This window comes from Hippocampus zosterae, chromosome 5 (assembly GCF_025434085.1).
Source record: "Hippocampus zosterae strain Florida chromosome 5, ASM2543408v3, whole genome shotgun sequence".
Lineage (NCBI taxonomy): Eukaryota > Metazoa > Chordata > Actinopteri > Syngnathiformes > Syngnathidae > Hippocampus > Hippocampus zosterae.
Window position 1 is genome coordinate 9,530,792 of NC_067455.1, and position 21,319 is coordinate 9,552,110.

At 41.3% G+C, this 21,319-nt stretch overlaps 3 protein-coding genes across 8 annotated transcripts; 2 read left to right on the forward strand and 1 right to left on the reverse strand.

Annotated features, from left to right (window-relative positions):
* Window positions 1-236: 236 nt before the first annotated feature.
* On the reverse strand, window positions 237-5,841 carry c5h1orf43 (chromosome 5 C1orf43 homolog). 3 transcript variants are annotated; one of them, XM_052066223.1, is made up of 7 exons: window positions 5,651-5,841; window positions 3,853-3,954; window positions 3,673-3,769; window positions 3,265-3,318; window positions 2,802-2,968; window positions 2,172-2,230; window positions 237-2,088 (listed from the first exon to the last, which is right to left on the reverse strand). In XM_052066223.1, exons 2-7 carry the CDS (start codon window positions 3,913-3,915, stop codon window positions 1,863-1,865), a joined length of 666 nt encoding a protein of 221 aa, XP_051922183.1. In that variant the 5' UTR covers window positions 3,916-3,954; window positions 5,651-5,841; the 3' UTR covers window positions 237-1,862. The 3 variants fall into 3 exon arrangements, with proteins under 3 accessions (XP_051922183.1, XP_051922181.1, XP_051922182.1); XM_052066221.1 differs by lacking the exon at window positions 5,651-5,841 and adding an exon at window positions 4,250-4,577; XM_052066222.1 differs by lacking the exons at window positions 3,265-3,318; window positions 5,651-5,841 and adding an exon at window positions 4,250-4,579.
* si:dkey-92i15.4 (uncharacterized) lies at window positions 4,777-14,316 on the forward strand. 4 transcript variants are annotated; one of them, XM_052066174.1, is made up of 8 exons: window positions 7,156-7,442; window positions 7,586-7,669; window positions 8,397-11,028; window positions 11,101-11,296; window positions 11,776-11,868; window positions 11,951-12,197; window positions 13,683-13,793; window positions 13,869-14,316. In XM_052066174.1, exons 3-8 carry the CDS (start codon window positions 8,687-8,689, stop codon window positions 14,051-14,053), a joined length of 3,174 nt encoding a protein of 1,057 aa, XP_051922134.1. In that variant the 5' UTR covers window positions 7,156-7,442; window positions 7,586-7,669; window positions 8,397-8,686; the 3' UTR covers window positions 14,054-14,316. The 4 variants fall into 4 exon arrangements, with proteins under 4 accessions (XP_051922135.1, XP_051922134.1, XP_051922133.1 ...); XM_052066175.1 differs by lacking the exons at window positions 7,156-7,442; window positions 7,586-7,669 and adding an exon at window positions 4,777-5,103; XM_052066173.1 differs by lacking the exon at window positions 7,586-7,669.
* Window positions 14,317-16,246: 1,930 nt separating this feature from the next.
* aqp10a (aquaporin 10a) lies at window positions 16,247-21,159 on the forward strand. The gene is made up of 6 exons (XM_052066219.1): window positions 16,247-16,529; window positions 17,638-17,764; window positions 18,399-18,536; window positions 19,605-19,723; window positions 19,800-20,017; window positions 20,694-21,159. The coding sequence occupies exons 1-6, from the start codon at window positions 16,425-16,427 to the stop codon at window positions 20,902-20,904; spliced, it is 918 nt and encodes a 305-aa protein (XP_051922179.1). The 5' UTR covers window positions 16,247-16,424; the 3' UTR covers window positions 20,905-21,159.
* Window positions 21,160-21,319: the final 160 nt, after the last annotated feature.

Sequence of the window (21,319 nt, forward strand, 5' to 3'; positions counted from 1 at the left end):
TGGCCTGATAAAATATTTGTGGCATGCTCTCGTCACAATAACCTAAATATTTAAATAATGATAAATAATTATACAGATAGATCTTGCAAATACACTACTAAAACGTTTTTAAAATCAATGTTGGTGATTAAAAAAAAAGACGGACGTCCATGTCGCATATAAAGCTTGTAGGCGCCCTCTGCTGGTCCTTCTGCGCACCACAGTCAAGAACTGAGAAGAAAAGTTCGACCACCAAAAACTATTGAGGTCACAGTTTCATTTAGAAAATTACAGAGAAATTACAATCTTGGCATTCAGACGTTAGAGTAGCTTTCTGGGATAAATCCAAATAACAGACGTCCGAAAATCGCGTTACATTCAGAAAGAACTGATGCACTGCAAATAAATTCAATTGCATTGAAATTATGTAATTCAGTAAATCATGTTAAGGCATGAAAAAATAAAATATAGAAATTGAAAAATAAGTGCATGCATTTCACTAAATGTGATTAGCTCTCATGCTATCATTAAAGTGGTCATACAGGAAGCGTGTTTTTTTGTTTTTTCACATCGGCGCAATAAATACTGATTGTCTTATCATTCCCACATACCATCATGGTTTCAGTTTTGGTCAAGTCAACTCCATGAGTACATCACATAGACCTGATGCTTGCAAGTATCAAGCAAAAACTGCGAGTGAGAGGGAGGAATTATATGGAGGAGGATTAGGGCCAATGAAAGCAAAACGAAAAAAAAACTGCCTGATTTAAGTTGTAAACTTGTGAAAATTAAGGTGTCCCCCCCCGAAAAAAAAAAGTACCAGTAGATATTTTGAGGATACAGTTCGATATTATCCAGGGGAAAAAAGCTCACGATTAACATCGTCATGCTGTATTACGAAAATAAAGTTGTTCGTACCAAAACAGCCAAAGTACAGAATATTTTATAGATTTATTTTTAGAATTTTTTTCAACTCAAAATTCTCATGAGTACAACTTAAATCTCTTTGTTCTTCTTTTTGTTTCCAACTGCCTAATACTCCTCCATGACAATACATATTGATATTTAAAAGTAACACTTTGAGCGGCGTACATATACACTCATAGGGTTTTTATCATGTTGCTTCAGAGGAAAAAAAAACTGAATCAGCCCCCCCCCAAAAAAAAATTATCAAGAAATGTTTACTTGATCCCTGATTAAATTTTTTTGAATTTTGATGAGTGTGATCTACAGTAAGACATAATCTCTCTATGAAGCAGCAAACTGTCCACGCGACGAGACGAGAACAAATAAGACATTTGCAAAAACATCCACTTTTACTTTGGTAAAAATGAGCAAGATTTTTGCCAATTTTCTGACCTATAACAAACCAGTAACTGAATCATAATCAATTGATGTTTGCGCACTTTCTGTACTGTCAACTTGAAACCATGTCCTGTCCTGGGAAAAGGGGACAGAAATTCAACAATGTTGTTTTTTCCCCTTTTTTAATCTGATCCATCAGTGAATTGAAAAAAGTTTACAGATGAATTAATTATTATTATAAAAGTTAGTTGCTGCCCCATTTGCAAACATTAAGTCTCCTTTGAAAGATCACACCTTATTTTTATTGATTGAAAGTGCAATTTTGAATTTGTTTTCGACACCAAACAAAGTTATTAATGGAACGTAATGACTTTTTTCTCTTGAAAAATATTAATTATTTTGCCATTCAAGGGCACACTTTAGTTACATTTAATCAACGTCAGAATGACAAAGAAAAAAGCTTTCCCCTGAAACGAGTCCCTGAACCAAAAAGGTTTGAGAAACCTGCTACAGAAAACGGGCAGCTGTTGTAACAAAAAACGCCTCTAGATGGCGCCAACCTTCGCTTCCATTCATTCTTACAATGTGCTGTCGAGTGTGTTGTACTTGTCCTTAAAGTTCTTGAGCTCCAGCAAATTCCTGGTCCTCTTGATGCGCTGCTGTGCCGCCGACGTGAGGTGGGCCCGCGACGATGGGGAGGAGCTTACGGGCTCAGCGGGTGGGGTCAAATCCTTTGCGGCAATCTGGTGCCGCTGGCTTGCCGTGCTGCTGCTATTGCTACCGCTTCTGCTCTGGCTCTTGACACTGAAACCACAAGCGGGAGAAAGCGATCACTCCGGGCTCATAATTAAAATTCCGCACTAGGATTAGCGTCGGTGTTTACTCACACACTGGCCAGTTCAGTGAGAGCCTCCTGGTATTTACTGAGTTCTGCTTCACCAAAAGCCTGCGGATATTGTTCATGTGGCATGTTAAAATGACTGCGAGAATGCTGAAGGAGTGAACAAGCTGGCAAAATGTTTGTCTGTTGGGTGTGCCTGCATTTGCCGATGAAACTCAAAGCAGTATACACATTTTAAGAGAAGAAATTAGGACACACTTGTTGATGTTTTAAAAGTAAGTTGAGATGTTTCGGTTCATTGTGTGAGTACGATGAATCCTGCTGCTCCATCGCTCGTTCTAAAGTAAGAAGCGCTGCTATTTTGCGGAACTTTTTCTGTCGAGCTGACTGACATACAGTTTTATCCTTGATGTTGTGGTAATTCTACTTTTGGCCACTGTGTGGCAGCACACGATTGTTTAACAGAGTCGCTCTTTTTGCTCTCAATATATGAAATGTTTTTGAAGTTTGTATTATTTTTGAGTGTACTTCAAGTAAGTGACATAAAAGCTATAAAAATATGCCAACGGAGTATTCAAGCAGCTATTTCTGGTTATTTCTATATCGCAGAGTTCACTTCACTCATTGCGGGGGTGCCTCACTTCATGCATATTAGGAGAGAGACAAAGAGTCTGACCTTGTCCCCATGGCGTGCTTTATTGTAGCCATCCAGCACCATGTCAATCAGACCCTTCTGGCCGTCCCGGAAGAGGCAGTGTGAATTTTTTAGCTGCAGAAGCCAAGTTCTGAATCGTTTTCCCGTCACAGCAGTGGAGGATCCGCCCAGCTCCCAAAAAGGGAAATCTGGACAGAAAAAAAAGGTTTGCCATCCATTTAAATAAATTCAAATAGTCATCTGCCATGACATTTTTGTTTTCTTTACAGTACTTGTCTGTCCTTTTCAGAAAGAACATGAGGAAGCAGAACCTTGTTTACACAGCCATTGCGGGTTCACATATTCATGCTATAATTTTTTTTCACTAATCCGCTTATCCTCACAAGGGTCACGGACGTGCTTTGGAGCCTATCCCAGCTGTCTTTGGGCCCCCAAACACCCAGAACTGGTTGTTTAGAAAAAAGACAAAAAACTATTTAGTGACCTGTCTCTCTGATGGCGTCCAATGCTCTCATCCTGTACTGGTACTCACAGGTAGCTGCAACACACACACACAGACACACACACACTTATTTCAAAGAATAGAGCTATGTGTGTGTAAGACTGGATTGATAATGCCAGTCCAAAAGCAAAATTCCAATTTTAATGAGCAAAAACTGATTTTCATCCAGTGTCTATTTCCATGCATACTGCAAGTGACACATACTGTATACCAAATGTTGATGTTCATGTTCACAAAACAGGAAAAGCAACACGAACACGCAGAAAGCCAAGGTGTAGTCTTAAAAAAAAAAAAGATATTTGGACTATATTGAAACTATACATTTCTAATGTAGCATATTTATCACATAGTGTAGATCCAGCTTGAATGTGTAGTTCGTGATGAACAGACCTGATTTTAGCCGCTCATCCTCTGGAGACAGCAGACGAGGCTCAAAGTGGATTTTCTGAACTTGGCACAGTTTGGCTTCGATTTCTTGCCTTAGCTCCTTCAACAAAAACCAAAAACACAATGTAGCAGCAATACCAAGACGGTCACTATGTATTACTGTACTTCAGAAGGACAGGTTACCTTTGGAGCATTGTGACCAATGGGAACGTGGGGTCCCCGTCGAGATTTCATGGCCAGTCGCATAATTTGCCTTTTCACAAAGATGAACAGCAGTACAAAGACCTAAAAGAAAAAGACAAGAATAACACAATGGCTTCATCCATAGAAGGCTTAATATTGCACCCATTAATCGCCGCAACAGAAACATGCCACCACTAGATTCTGATGATTACAACATTCACAGTTACAATAATGAGTGTTGTTTTGTATTTTTAGTCCTGGAAATACAGGAAACAGGTTCTGGTGCATCATACCAAGAAGTGACATTAGCAGCTGTGGAGACTGTTACTGGACATTCATGACTCAGCTATTATTAAGCGAGGGCTGAATAAATGTCGTTGTACTGAGCCCGACTTACCAGACTACCAAAGGCCATGACGAGCACGACGTTGACGCTCGACAGAGGAGAATCGCTTCGCATTTTACACTTTGACTTTTACTTTCACTCCTCCCTAAAAAACAAACAAAATAAAAACAAGCGCGACAACAGTTGCAAGGCTGCGTCTGCTTACGAGTCGTCCTTCGAGCGCGAACTGCGACGCTAACATGCAGCAAAACGACACTTTAAAATGCACTTTTAAAAAGTTAAGGCTCGGAGAAATGTAAACGTTGCTTTTGAAAAGTTACATGTCGCCGTCGAGTTTGTTGACTTCCGGGTTGGTCACGTGATGTCGGCGACGTTTAGTGACGGCTTCTTTAACTTAACACATGAAATTCGGACAGCAGCGCCATTAACAACACAATTTAAAACAAGAAACTGTATAATATTATACATGTCCATGTCACCCCATTGTATTTGTGTTTTACCAAAACCGTTACTGTAAGGCAGGTCCAAGTGTTATACCTGTCAACCATTTTCCCATACAACAATGGCGCTTTTCTTCCATTGTGTGCTCATCCGTGGAAGGCTGTCGAAATGCTGAATGTGGGCAACATTTGCATCAATCCCTTGGGGACACTGAGTGCTTTCTTGTGTCAAGAACAAGGGTGGGTGTCAATGTTGGAGTCAAACTGACAGACGTTGTGAATAAGACCTCAAAAGCCTCTTGGCCATTGATTGATTTCAGGGTCTTGGAACATGGCCTGCAATGAGCTCAATGCTGCCTGACTTTTGACACTCGTCAGTCATTCTCGAAAGGTGACATGAAAACCAGTCTGTCTGTGCCAGGCTACCCATACAAAGAATAATATGTCGACCATCCAAGAAACAGCGTAAGTAGAACTGCATTTCTCATGTCTCGACACATTTACGTTTTCATTTAGAGGAGTTTCATTTAGAGTTGGAGGATTCATTGTATTGGGAAATATTTCCCATCTGTGTTTGTTTTTTTTCCCACCAATATATTTACCGGAACTATGGCTTTACTCCTACATCACCGTCGTCATATGGCCATTTTGACTTGCATACGTAGTCGCCGTAGGAACGTAACTACATCATAAAACACCGACCTGTAATCAATAATCTGGTGCCTACACCTATTGCAGAATATGACACCAAATTTAGGTTGGATCCTATCAATTCTGACTCAGTCATAATTGCTGGCCTCAGGTCACTTTGGCATTCGTGTTTTGGCACGGTGTTATGCTATGACGTTACGAACAGTGTGCAAGTTATTGCCTAAATGCGTGTTTCATTCAAAACATTTACTGTAACTATGGCTTCATTTCTGTGTTCGCGAGAGAGGTTAGTGACGATGGCGCGTTCTAATTTCGGTACAAATTTGGGATACATTGCTTCCGTAAGACGAAGCTCACTCACCCAGTTTAAGATTTACATGTAACAAAAAAAAAAAACGTCAACATCCTCTGTAAGCCTTTCTAGCCACAGTACTATTAGAAGCTTCTAGTAGAAACTGAAATGACAACCATGTGGTCCCAAAACCTCAACCAAACTATCCTGCATTTTTGACTGGCACCAATGTTCAATTTGGAAAGACAGTATACCTGGTGGCATTTCTTTGACGCCTGCATCCTAACACTCATTTGTGTCACAAAAATGACATTTTAAACTTTCAAATTTCAAAGGAGCCACGTGAGCACTCATAAGTGGCGCTGTCAACAGAGGAGCGATGGATAGCTAGCTACGAGCGCTCAGTGACGTGAGCATTAAATATAACTACCGCTCCATTCCAAATTACTGGGAAGTGGGGGAAAAAAAATCTAGTTCCGACCTCAAAGTTTTCTCGTTAAAAATAAACTAAAAACCCTCTGACGACTTTGACAAACATGTCACACGCTGACAACAACTTCATGTTTTTGTTTGGCAGCCTCCTATGCTTTTTTGGCATAGATTTGTTCAAATGACTTCATGCAGTGCGACTGGAGCAACTTTACAGCACCGATTTGTGGTTATATTTCATAAAACCAATAAAAGCAGATGAATAAACAGTATATTTTTAGATTCTATTTTACTGCCATTGTAGATGTCCTATTTCTTTATCGCGGTGAAGTCACGGCACATAGATTTTTCACCAAATCCACTAGTGGAAACTTCCATTGCAAGTTTCCAAGTAGGAGATCGGAAATGTCCAAAATAACCGTCCGGTTTATCCATTTAAAAAAATATATGGTTGAAGTGAACGTGCACTAGACTTTGCGTGCTTCTTGGTGATAGAAGACAAATCATCATCAAACGCATTAAAGTTACTTGATACAACAACAACGTGTCATCGGTTCAGGGAAGTTGAGCGACATCCACACATAGCGCTCTTTGGCAACTCCGTAATACGTAAGTGGCATTGAAACAGGAGTTTAAAGAGATTATCCTGCTCACGGAAATTCCTATTCTGTCACTATAATGACTATTGTCACCAGAGATGTCATTTAGTGGTATGCAAAAGTGTTGAATAGGCCTATAAAAGGCTTAGGCCTCACAACAATGTTCCGTATTACACAACCTGCATCTGATAATTTCCCCATCAAGCTAACATTACAGGATGTATAGGCATACGTGCTCATGCTTTGTTGTGCACGTCAACCGAGAAGTGTTCTTTTACATGTAGTTATCCCAGCTGGTATTTCTGCTGTCTACTTGAGCCCATTGTGTTGTCTGTTTCCAATTAAAGTACCTCTGTCATTATGTATTTGGATACCCGCCAGCCTGCACGATCGAACTCTGGTTAGCCTGAGGTACGTAGAAATTGAATGAGTCTTAATTCACGGTGAGATTGGCGCAATCAAGCGAGCTGAGGAGTGTTTCCCATGATGTCACACCATGCATGCTTGGAGATGGTTGAAAGTGTGTGTGTGTGTGTGCGGCTGTTAAATAGCTACACATTAAACTTACACCAGGAATGTGAGCCTATGAGATGAGGAAAAGAGTGAGAAAACAACAACGGAAGTGGGAGGAGAGAGAGAGAAAGAGAGAGAGAGAGAGAGAGAGAGAGAGAAACAAAGAAAGTGAGAGAGGACAAGAAAACAGACCAGTGTGACCGGTTTGCGTCACTGTACACATCCCAGTGTGCAATGCTAACAGGCAGACTGACTGAGTGAGAGAAAGATAGACGAGGAGCTGATATCATCCGACTTATAGGAGTTGACCTGCGACGAAGGTAAGGCGCATATTTGAATCCCTTGATGGAAGAACACGTTTGAATGAGCAGGTGTGTGTGTGTGTGTGTGTGTGTGTGTGTGTCTGTATCGTCGTCCGAGTTGAGGTGTACATTTGAGCTTTTTCTCTTATTTCCACGGTCAGTCGCTGTGAGTTTGATTTGGAGCGAGCCATGTTGCCCAGGTTACCCAGATGGGAGGCACGTGATCAAGCAAAACAGGTGTATCTGTAAGATGACACTCGCTTGCATTCAGAAGCTCCACCGGGGAGACTTATGCATATACATTTACGACTTACAAAAATAGTATTTGTCTAATATGTACAATTATCAGACAAAGCCATTTGTTCAAGTGCTATCTCGGTTTGCCGACTGTTTTTCTCATTATGGGCTGTATGTAAATAAATACATGCGTCGTTATCCACTTGATCTGATTATGTCTTCCCACCGCCAAGGTTTCGGTGAGTTGTTGACTATCTGTAGGTGTGTAAGAATATGCGCTGCACACGGACTGATTGTGTCACATTTCGACATTGTTGTGCCTCACTGGATTGCAGCGGAGTGAGTTTTTCCAGTTTTTGTGTGCAGGTTGAGCTGACGGTTACAGTATGAGCAATGCATGTTACTAGTGTAAACAGCTGTTCTCATCTAAGACGGCGCATTGTACAGCCTTGCATGAATTGACTCATTTAAGTGGTGTTTTTTTGTTGTTGTTGTTTAGTTTTTTTTCGCATGATTTGAAAGATAATCTTGGGCCTTTATTTCATCGAGTTGTCTCAGCATTCCTTGTCTCTCTCCACCCATTGGCTATTCTGTGCAAAGTTGTGTTCCTTATCCTCAACCGCTCTGTGATTTAAATTTGACCATTGTGAGAAGCCACAGCTGCCACAAATCCACATATCACAACATTCCATTTCAATTTTTTTTTCATTTTTCTTTTTTTTTTATGCTTGGCAGGCTTCGGGAGCTCGTGGTTCAAGCCCTGCTGGGGAACTAAAGACTTCCATGGACAGAACGACATAGAAATGACGACAACCAGACAGCCGACCTTAGCACATAGGAAATGAACAACGTTTAATTCACAGCAGTCTGCAGGAATATAGTGTAGGCGGAACAAAATGAGCTCAAGCTGCTTGCTGCTCTGCAGTCATTTAGAAAAGTCTAAATAAATCCAGTGCAGTCATCAATTCTCTTTTTCGGGATTTGACTTTTGTCAGGTAGTCATTAACTTTGTTTATGCTCTGACAATGGATGTGTTCTTGCTGCATGCTCCAGTGACTGAGTATACCAATCAGAGGTCTTTGGCATGCTTAACTGTCAGATCGGCCAACTCTCTCTCTGGCAGCCTCCCTCGCAGGCCAGGTGTTAGGAAGGACCGAGCTTCAGCCGCAGCCGTGGTGTCCAGAGATGTGGAACTTAAAGAACGAGAGACAAAAACTGGATACAATTGTTCAAGGAGGTGGGCCAGATCAGTCGATGGCCAAGATTTCAGGGCAAGAGCCATGTCAGGCTATCAAGCATGGACAGTGAGTTGCAAAGGTTGGAATGAAAACAAGGTCTTATCGGGTAGCACAATCTCTTCCAATCGGACTCAAAATGAGAACATAGACAAGAAACCCACAGACTTTGGCATCAACAGAGGTCGAAACTCTAACCCTGCATTTGTGAATCGGAATGGGACTGGAGGAGAATGGAGGCAGAATTTGCCAAGTAGAAGTAGGAGTGTCGACTGGAAGTCAGGGGCAAGCAGCCCTGATCGAGAAGCACGGCGATCCAACATAGCTGCATTGCTTTGTGACAAAAACAAAGCGAGAGGGAGGGATACTGAAGGCCTGAGAGGCAGCTCCACGTCTACGTTTCAGACGTACAACTCTGCAGGTGTTTCTTCAACTAGTCAGAGCAACCCAAAGATTTCAAGACTAAAGTCGGCCCCGGAACTCATCAGTGACTCCGTCGAGACTGGTTCTTTTGGGACTAAAAGAGGCCAGAGTATATCGGAGCGTATCGAGAAGCTTTTTGGCCCATCTAAAACTGAGGACTTCAGCAAAGTTAGGGATTTCTCTTCCCTCGAAAGAAACTGGCGTTATGGAAGGGGTGGAGCTAAAGTGCGCCATCGCTCAGTCATCAGCAGTTTGCCAAGCTCATGTGACGGGGAGACGGGAGATTTCACCAGTGCACTTCTCGACACCAAGACTGGGGGCTCCGTTACTTCACCATGTCCGAGGACCAGGCCAAGATTACCAGAGGGACAATGGGAAGAACGGATCTATGGGAGGTATTCCGACCACGGTGGAGTTAGCGCAGTTATCGGGTCTATTGAGACAATGTCTCTGGACCGAGCAAGGAGCAGGAACACCAGAGCTCGTCAGATTAGATCGGACAGGGCTGCCTGCTCAAAGGCTTCATCACAGAAGACATCTTTTTCGGGACTGTCTGAGACTAACCGGATAATTGGGACGCAGTGGGAAAAAAATATGCTGGATAAAGGAAAGACTGCAGCAGAGCTTGAATTAAAGGTTTATGAAGATGTGTTTGATCCCAATCTGAACATCAACGGGGTAGGGTGGAGGGTTCACCCTGATACGCAGTCTCCCTCGGTCAGTGTCAGAAACAAGATCAATCAGTTTGAGGCTCTGACACAGAAAACCCAAACTTTTGCAAAGGGCCAGAACATCATGCCCCGAAGGGCTTTTTCTGTGCCCACAAGACTCAACACTGCCCATGATGGCTTAAAGAGTGAATCAGAGAAAACAGGCGGTATTCTTGGTGACAAGTCGATGGGCCTGAGAGGGTTGGGGGAGACGGATAGAAAAGCTCAGGCGAAAGTAGGTCAACTGAAAAGTCAGTCACAAAGGTCTTTGTCAGTGGACGAGATTGGAAAAAGGTTCATGGGGGATTTGACAAAGATGGAAGGGACAACTATGGATCTTGTTTACAAATGCACAGATGTCAGTAACTATTCTAGGTTCAAGCATACAGTAGGATCACCCCTCAAAGAAGTTCGTCACTTGTACATAGACGAACCAGACTCTTGTATAGTCTCAAGGGATCAGGACCGTAGAACGAACAATACCGAGTCATCCATATTGCTGAGCTCAAGTGACCCTGAGCCACGCCCGTATGCCGAGCTTTCTGGGATAAAGAAAGCAAAATCTCCCGTGATTATTGTGGCAGTTACCGATGATGACAAGACTCCAACAAACTCTCCGAACCACTCGCCCTCAAGCTCTCCTATCCCACCGCCAAACAATGGCCCGCAGCTTCCAATGACTGAAAACACAAAAGCAGCCAAAAACCCCCAACGAGAATTTCCAGCCCCCGTGCAACCTCTTTGCACCTCTTCCCACAGCAAGTTCTTTCCAGATATCACTGACAGTGATTTGAAAGGGAAGAAAAACGTGTTGGATTTGGATTCTTGGGTTGCTGGCTTTAATGCCTGGAAGCAGGATGAAGCTTTCGACAAAGATGATGACGACGACGACGACACGGAGAAGGATGACGATTCCTACTCCGATTCAGACTCAGGGGAGTCCTCCGTTACCATCACCAGCAACATGAGCCTGTCAGATCGCAGGAGCTTCTCTCTCAGGTACGTACAGAAAAAAATAAGAATCAAATCAGTCGTCATCATTTCCTTACTTGACAACCCTCGCCCCTGCAGCCTGGCGGAATTGTGTCACTTCACCGGAGCTGACTCGGAGTCAGAAAACGACATCGACGAGATCTCGGCGATGGGCAGGAGGTCGGCTTCACTGAGCTCTGAAGTGTCTGCGCTGTCATATGTGTCTGTGCTGCCCAGCGAGGAGCTTGACAAGCTGCTGGAGGATGTCAGGAGTCTGGGCGACAGCAATCTGCAGGTGCACATGCTCATAATGTAGACATTTCATATTTCTACTCACCTGTTGACAAGACTCATCCCGTCCAGGGTCATACAACTGGGGAGTCTTTCCCAACTGGCTTGACTGACGGGTACCACTGTAACTGATCCCAACGCTGATTTTTAAATTCCTTCCCAAGTGCTATTAGAGTGGAACGATAGCTGTGTGATGATTCTGTAATGCCTGGAGTGGAAGGTGAAGGGTTACTCATTGCAGACTCATTGGGTGGGCAATACTTAAAGGAGGCCCAGCATTCCTGCGTAAAATGGTCACGTGGTACAAGATGACATGCTAAATTGTCACCATACTTGACCGTGACTGTCCAGCACTCTGGCTCACACAGTCCAGTCCAGTCCCGTTTCTTGGCATTTTGTATTCACCAGAAATCAAGATTGCTCATGTAATGGTTATTCTTAACACTATCAAGACTGCTGATCAAACTTCTATTTCTAACGCAGGATGATGTGCATGTGGTTGTCCTCCACAAAGAGGTGGCGGTCGGCCTGGGCTTCAGTATCGCTGGAGGCATTGACCAGAACAAACCAGTCAGTGTGAGTAAAATCCATTTAAAAAAAAATAATGTCTCTTGATTGTGTCTGGACTATTTTTTTTTTGACATGTGGTTCTTCACAGGTCCACAAGGTGTTTCCCACCGGTGTGGCAGCACAAGAAGGCTCCATCAGAGAAGGCGACCAGGTCCTATCCATCAACGGCACTGCCCTGGGGAGCTACACTCACTGGGAAGCTCTGAGGGTCTTGAGACGGGCCAAGACTCGAGAGATGGGAGTGGTGGTACTGAGAAGGGGCGACGTTAGGAGCATCTCGAAAGGAGACGAGGGTCAGACTGAGGAACCAACGCAGACTCAGACTTCAGAGACTGGTTAAATTCATTATACTGTGCATATAAAGTCTACACAACCCTGTTTGGATGCCAGGTTTTGTGATACGACAAATGAGGCCAAGATAAATCATTTCTAAACTTTTTCCACCACTGATGTCACTTTATTTAATGTTAATGTTGAGAAAAAAAATCTCTATTTTTGAGTAGGGAACTAAAAATGTACAAAAGTGATCATGTGGTCGCACGGGCTCCTATAACTGGAGATGTTTCAAACTCCTGTTAAATGGGATTTAGCACACACCTGCTGCCCTTTAAAGTGCCTTTGATTAACCCCAAATAAAGTTCAGCTGTTCTGGTATGCTTTTTCTCACGTTTTTCTAGTCGCATCTTACAGCAGTCTGCAGAGCGGTTCCACAGCATCAGAGTGGTCTGATTGCATCTCATGGCGCGGCGGCATTGCTCGGTGACAAAGTGGTCGCCTCCCAGCCCAGAGGTTGTGGGTTCGATCATTTGTGACCATGTCGAAGTGTCCTTGAGCAAAATATTGGAGCACCAGTTGCTTCTGATGCTGTGTCAAAACTTGAAATTAGCGTGAAGCGCTTTGAATGCCTTATTGGTGGAAAAGCGCTATGTAAGTGAAAACTTCAACGGTATCGGGAGAAATAATTTACCAGGCATTTAAAGACCATAGAAGACAGTGAAGATGGTCATCATCGCATAGAAAATATGACGCAGGACGTGACACTAAACCAAGAACTGGACTATCCTCCAAGACTATTACAGAGATGGGAAGGAAACTGGTCAGGGAGGACGCCATGAGGCCCGAAAGCAACTTTGAAGATCCCGCAGGAATTTGGGGCAAGTACTGGGTGTTTAGAACCTGTGACAACAATCTTCTTTCTTCTTTATTCGTCTGGGCTATGGGGTTGACTGGCAAGATGATCTTACAAGCTTACGTTATCTTTAAAAGGCAAAACATCTGGGCCTGGCTACATTTTGCACTTCCGGATCAACCAGGCGCATGTTGGAAATGTGTTCTGATTCGTTGAAATCTAGGTTGTATTTAATTTTAGAGGTCTGTTGGGCACAGTGTTCTCTGAACACTACTCATCAGTGAAAGAACACTAGACCTACAGCGAAGCTTCGTGTGCTCTGGAGCTATTTTTCTTCAGCTGAACTAATGAACAGTTTCAAATACCAATCAGTGTTAGCATAAAGGCTTGTGCTAAGCAAACAACTTACTTTGGGGGTTAATCAGAGGCACTTTAAATGGTGGCAGGTGTGCGTTGGCTCTCATTTAACAACTTGAATGCCGGTGGTTCATTTTTATTTGGTTTATTTTTACCTCCCCTTGCGAGATTTTATTTTTCTTGTTTTTCCGGCTCTAGGTGACATGAATGGTGCTGAAAGGTTTTACAAAAACCGGGAATTTCAACAGGCTTTTGTAGACTTTTCGTATCCAATGCACATGTTTGAATCTTAAGCAAGATCGCTGTTGTGTATTTAGTTATTTGATTTCGTCAGGTCAGTGTATGCGTGTGCATCTGGAGAAGAAAAGTAGAGATCTGGGATTCAGCCTGGAAGGAGGCTTCGGTTTAGGCGACAAACCGCTCACCATAAAGAAGATCTTCCAAGGTACCTTGACTAAAACCTCAAATGGAGGTACAGTACATCATATGGTTCATTTCATTGACCTTTTCTTCTCCACAGGTGGCCCAGTGGACAAGATTAGTCCCGGTGACGAGGTGATGGAGATTGAAGGAGTGAGCATGGTGGGGATGAGGCGCCTGGAGGCCTGGGCTTTGATCCGAGGACTTCCCTCCGGACCCGTGGATGTGGTAATACACCGGCCCCATAAAACCTCCGAGCCAAAGGGATTACAAAAGCAAATCTAATATGGACTACTTGATGAACTGTTCTGGGAAAATGCCATTTGTAACCCAATTTACACCACAATAATCCTCACATTTCTCAAAACCTGAACAGAAGAGGCACATGAAGGTGTGAATTTTACTTAAATTTTTGAAGGTGTTTAACATGCATCTACCTCAAGGCCACATGGCACGTGTATGTGAAGGATTGTAGGATAAACTGTGAACCGATGCTAACAGCATTTATAGCTTTTGTTTTTTTTTCAATAAAGCTTCACTCAAATGGATGCGTTTTCTTTGTGTAGCCTGCAGATGGCGGTAGAGTGGCGCATGATGTCGTTTGCTTTAGTACTATTGTCATTTTGATAAAATAAGTACAATGTAACTTAGATAAATAGATAAACTACATGACGTCACAAAAAAATTACAAAATTTTCCAAGTATGTTAGCAAACAAGCAATGCACACAACACGCAATGTGATAAGAGAAGACTCAATCAACAATACATAATGTTAAGGAGCAATGAGGTCATTAAAAATAAGAGAAAATTCTTGATTTGCTCGGTATTTTATCAGGAGCTTTTCTTTTTGCTTCAGCTTTTTTCAGACGTATCAGCAACAGCATGCTCCATGCATAATTCTTTTAGAGTCCAGAGTGTAGTGAGATTCGCCATCATGACATTCACGGCGCCAGTAATAAGATAATTAAAACCAGATGAATAAATCTTTCATTCATCATGACTAAGATTAGATGGATTTAGACATTTACTGTGTATTGTTTTGCTCTCTATAGCTTGAGCTCAGAGTTCAACAGAACTGGTCAAATGGTCTATTTTCACTGCCTCCTACTTTGTTTTGTTTGTCCTCACAATTCCACACAAAATAAACACAACCAATTTCCACGAAACCCTGTGGAGAGCTTTGCCCTTTCTGCCAATTTAAACTTTATTGGCCTGAATGATAACATTCAGGAATAGGCAGCATTCAGAAGGGTGTACAGTGATCCCTCGCTACTTCGCAGTTCGTTTATCGTGGGTTCAGTGCATCGCAGATTTTTTCAAACATATAAAAAAAAAGTTGTTTTTTGTTTTTTATTCTTTTACATATACATGGAGGACAGCACTGTATATGTTGCTCTATGTGACTCGCTGTTGTTTTGCAGCTTCTCGCGGGCCGTTTGCGGACTTCAAAAAAAAAAATTTTTTTTACCTGTTTATGTTAATTGGACGCTACTTCGTGGATTTTCGAGGGATTACTGTATTATCTTTTTATTTGTATTATTATGAGTAGTAAGCAGTAGTAGTAATTAAGAACAATACTACTCATGATCATAATTGTTAAAATTTTCAAATTATTGATAGGTTTGTACATTTCAGATTTTTACACTTTATTAGTTCGGTTAATGTATTTATTAGGAATAGTAGTAACGGCGCAGTATTTCACATTAGTTCTGATTAAGATTTCTAAATTAATGCAATAAAAAGTCATGTATTTTTATTTTACTCTATGTACTATATTGGGTGGGTCTCTCTTTCTGTGTGTGTGTGTGTGTTTCTGTACCGTATATATATATATATATATATATATATATATATATATATATTCATTAATTCATTCATCTTCCGAGCCGCTTGATCCTCATTAGGGTCGCGGGGGGTGCTGGAGCCTATCCCAGCTGTCTTCGGGCAGTAGGCGGGGGACACCCTGAATCGGTTGCCAGCCAATTGCAGGGCACACAGAAACGAACAACCATTTGCACTCACACTCACACCTAGGGACAATTTAGAGTGTTCAATTAGCCTGCCACGCATGTTTTTGGAATGTGGGAGGAAACTGGAGCACCCGGAAAAAACCCACACAGGTCCAGGGAGAACATGCAAACTCCACACAGGGAGGCCGGAGCTGGAATCGAACCTGGTACCTCTGCACTGTGAAGCCGACGTGCTAACCACTGGACTACCGGGCCGCCCATATATATATACACTGTATATATAATGTATATATGTGAATACAGTCCTTAAAGAATAAATGCAAATATACTGAATTTGAATTGTTAAATACAACTGAACTGTACTTGGGCAGTTATGCTTTCATGTACCACTAGAGGGAGATTGATACAACTACCACACTTTGAGACTCACTGTTCTATACGATTAGTAATGTTGTTTTAAGAAGTCATCACTATCATCATAATGGATATAAAGGTCGTGGCAGTCAGAGTGGAAGCAACATCAGTCCTCCGTTCTCCGTGTTGATGCCGTCAGCAACCAATGGTGCGAATGTGTGCGCTGTGACGAGCTGGTAAATGATTGTTAATGTCGGAGCAGCTGGGCTGAAAAAGGGAGGAAGAGGCCAGGTGGACAAGGAGATGCTGCTTGTGGAAGCAGCGCCTGCTGATGTCCAAGAACCTGGCAGTCATGTTGAAGCGACGTGTCTTGCGGGTGAGGAATGCTCTGTTGAGAGAGTGCTTGGCCGAGTTCTTGGGCACTTTTGTCTTGATGGTGAGTAACATGCTGATCAGCACATTTGGATGTAAAATCAACTGTCAAAGCTGCTATGATACTCAGAAAGGTGTTGTACCCTTGACAGAAATAAATCGAGTCATTATGTAGGGTATATTATTGTACTCTATTAGTATGACACAAGCATTGTGATGACAGCAATCCAATTCGACAATTAGTAAGTCCTTTGAGGCAACGTGATGTCATTATATTTCCACAAAATTGCTTTATGACTATGATATAGCTGTCATCGTCTTATAAATAATTCAGAGTGTATAATAATGATAGGATATTGATACTTTTCTGCTACAATATTTCTATAGCTACTGGAAGTGAGACACAGTCACTATAAAACCATTGCATTTTAGCATGGCTACAAATCTCTCTAAAATCTCCAAATAACGCAATTCTTCGTGTTACAGGGGGGAAAAAAGTTGAAAATTACATCAAAACTATTCATGTGTCAACGTGACCCCGCTGCATGTTTGTTTTCTTTTCCTCTGCTTGACGGGACAGTGTATAGAATTTAGTGTCATCTAGTGGTGAATTAATAGAATGCAACGACTCCAGATCGAAACTCATGCAATATGAAGCACGCGCACGACAGTGCCTCAGAGAGCACATACTTCGTATATCGACCACCCGTTTATTTCAGCAGAGGTACAATCAATATGTTATCCCTAAAGACTTATATTATTCTTTGAAATAGATGGGGTAAATGCATCGCATTACTGACACATGCTTTAATTTAATGTTGAGGAACCACTTTCACTAAGTTTGTCTTCTTCGGCCTTCCGTAGCAATAAGACGGTGGCGAAACATGGCGGCTTCCTGATAATTGTAACAAGCGATTACGTAATTGACCTGCAGTTGGATTTAAAAATCAACACATTACGCAAACCCCCTTTGAAAAAATAATAAAATATTGGACCTGTGCTCAGTGAAATTATAGCATGACCTTGAGAGGCCCTCTAAAAGACAGCGGATTAATGTCATTTGAGCTGATGAATTAATCTCTTTTGGGCAGTTAGACTGAACGGCAGATTTTTGTCTGCATTGTTTAAGGACAGAGTTTCATCTAGTATATTTTTTTGTCTGTGCCACCAAGCTTTTCGGCTGCTCAGCGGCAGCGCAGGTGAAGACCAGCAGGGAGACCAAAGGCCAGTTTTTGTCCATCAACATGTCCTTCTCAGTGGGCGTAATGTCGGCCATGTACCTCACCAAAGGCATCACAGGTGCTGTACAAACTTCAGACCTTTCCTTACTCTAGTATTTAAACTCTAGTATTCTAGTACTACACTCTAGTACTCTAGTACGGGTGAATACGGCATCACCCAGGTGAGTGTAAGGCCCAGCATTAAAACTTCAAAGTGACATAAATAAATAAATAATAAATTTGATATACTTTATAGTAATATAACTGTTTGTTCTTGTTTTGGATTTTGATCAACTTAACAATCGTATTCAAGGAATGCTAATTATAATGAATATCAGAAAATTGAAATACAAAAGAAGAAAGAATAACTATATATATACAAACCAAAAGGTGTAGAAATAGAATAGTATAGTATACACAAGGGTAAAAATATTTAATGATATGTAGTTTTTCATTTCTTTGTTTTGAAAAATGAACAATTCAGTTACATAATAAGGGGTAGGACTAGATAAGTTATTTACTTCTTCCTACTCCTTTGAGCATACAACTGTGATGATGTGTGTTTTTTTTCTTTTAACTATTTCTAATTTTCCTTTTATAAATTTTGTTTGATCTTTGTCAACCTGTTATTATGTCTACTATATATGCTTAATAAAACAAACAAACAAACAAACAAACATCATTCTCTCTTTCTCCCACTGCCGCTTCTGCAGGGGCCCATCTGAATCCGGCCGTAACACTCAGTTTCTGTGTGTTGGGCCAGGTGCCATGGAAGAGGATGCTGCCCTATTGGCTCTTCCAAGTTCTGGGAGCATATGTTGCATCAGCGCTTGTCTACATGGTCTACTTCGGTCTGTCTTTTGGCTCTCGTACTATTTTGGGGAAGTTTTGGATCTTGGACTCGCTGTAATGCGTTAGTTTGAATGAAGTTGCAAAACAAAGTACAGGTATGAGTAAAACTATTCCAGAATAATTCAAGATGATGAATGTCGTGATATTCCTCCTCCGAGCAACAAAATGCAGCAATTGTAAGATAAGGAGCACAACAGTGGGAACGCTCACTTGTTACACAACAGCAAAGAGCAAAGTTTTAACGCCCGATTGTCAGGATAATAAAATAACAGGTTATCTTTTAAAAAGCCAGGATAAAGGTAAAAATCTACATTTACTGTACATCTACATTTGGAAAATGGGAGGGTTTGTTTGCACACAACGGTCAAAATGACAGCTCAGCTTGTGATCGTCACATGGCCAAACTCAGAAAACAGGTGAGCCATGATCAGTTGTTACCTGAGCCCGGAACAACCGTGATGTGATGTCACATGATTGTAAAGATTTTTTAGACTATGCTTGAGTCATTAAATTAAAATAATTAAATACATGTTTTGTTTGAAAAATCAACATGAGGTATGGCAAATATTCAATACATTTATGAAAAAATTGCAAATGTATCAAATTTAAGATACCTTACCATATATATTTTAATAAATTTAAAAATGATAACCAAATAATTGTTAAGAGGTATATAAATAAATATTACATAATGATTTTTATTAGACTTAAATATTTCATAACAACAAATATAAAATACTATTGACTTAATTTAATTATTTAAAACACAGCTTTTATCCATTAAATATGGTTTCTTTAAAAAATGATGTTTGATAGCAAATTACCATAAGACACACAAAAAAAAGAAACCTCAAAACAGGGTTTTAGAATTTTAGAAATATTTTCATGTTTGATATAAATACAGCCCTAAAATACTACAAATATGTAAAATAATTCTTACAGCAAAAATATTTGATCAAATGATATATTTACATCAATAAACGAATACAGTATTTTGACTTTTACAAATGAGAATGTTTTAATTTCCCGTTTTAACCAAAGCAAATCTATTTGGATTTATGTCTTAGATGCAATAATGGAGTTTAGTGGCGGAATACTGACTGTGTATGGACCAAATGAGACGGCATCCATATTTGCCACATATCCTTCCGAGTACGTCACCTTGAGCACAAGTTTCCTCGACCAGGTCAGTTTATCAAAATACTTTTCTACTGTATATTTATTGTTAGTGTCATGATATGGCTGATGTTTGTCATCATCAGGTGGTGGGCACCGGCATGCTTATGTTATGCATCCTCGGTCTGGACGAGAAGAGGAACACCCCGGCTCCTCGCGAGCTGATCCCCGTTATCGTGGCGGTCGTCGTGCTGGGCATCTCCATGTCCATGTCGGGCAACTGCGGGGCGGCCATAAACCCTGCCCGCGATCTAGGACCTCGACTTCTTACACTGACTGCAGGGTGGGGCTCGGAGGTCTTCACGTAAGTACAACCCAACGAGATTGGGAAAGATCATGGTCAGGAGTCAGCCACATTCTGTGTTTATGATTGCGATTGTTGCGGTGTTCACGGTTCAAGATGTGCTTGAGAGCAGCCTGATTGTTCAAATGCGATTTGGGAAAACGTGCAATTGTCTGCGTGTTAGAAAATAGTGAAAGAAGAAGTGAACGGTGATCACGCGACAACTTTTATCAGGATCAAAGTAGCAAGCATCCGATTACGACGGGTCGTTTGTGTCAACTGCAAACCAACTAGCCACCCTCGTGTCGTGAGTGTTGTTCGCATTGCAGACGGAAAGCTGTTGTGTAGTTGTACCTAATGAAGTGGCCAGTGAGTGTCTAATAATTGATCACTTATTGACCAATCTAACCACGGATAGCAGTAGTGGTCGACTCTTTCGGAAGAAACATGCTCCAGATCGCACCGATGCTATTTGTTAGCCGGTCTAACATTTTGTCAGCGTGAAGTGAAAGGGACACTCCAAAAGGCAGGGCATATAAAAGGTGAATAGGGAATAGTTCAGGGTTCACTGCACCTCTCTGACAGTGCCAATCAAAAGTGAATGTCATCTTTGTAAATTATGCCGCGGTTAATGTTCATGAATACAATATCTGAATTGTATCTGATCATACTAGTAATTGTAATGTTTGCTTTGCAGGTGTTACAACTACTGGTTCTGGGTACCTCTGGTGGCCCCACTTGTCGGGGGTGTTTCAGGTTCGTTAATCTATTTAATCTTCATCCACTGGCACCTGCCCGACTCGGTTCCCCCCCAAGAGACGGACACGTCCTCCAATTCCAGCGATGTCATTAAACAGGCCGCAAACACGCCACTGATAGGGATTGAGTTAAAGACGGCGTCATTCTGAGACGGTCATGGAAAAGTCTTAACAGGCATTCTTGTACGTTGTCGTTAAGTTAGGAGGACTTTATTATTTTTTTGTCTGTATTTCATGCATCAATGAAGTGGACTTCAGCTTGGTAGAAAAAGTGAAGGAATCTTGTGTCATAATGCTGTTTATATTTTTTTCCTGATTAATTTGAATTTAAATAATTGCATTTATTTGTTTGTGTCTGTTTTTCTGAGCTGGACAATATTAAAATGCGTTTTTGTTTTTCTGAAAGCTTTGAAATTGACATTTATTAATTAAAGTTAAATAGTAATTAATCTTGTATTAATAATAGTTTTGAAAAAATAGTATATATTATAATATGAAATTATTTGATTATTTTAAATATTTTAGCAAATTGTAAAATTCCTTTATTAAACGATTTTAAAAAAGT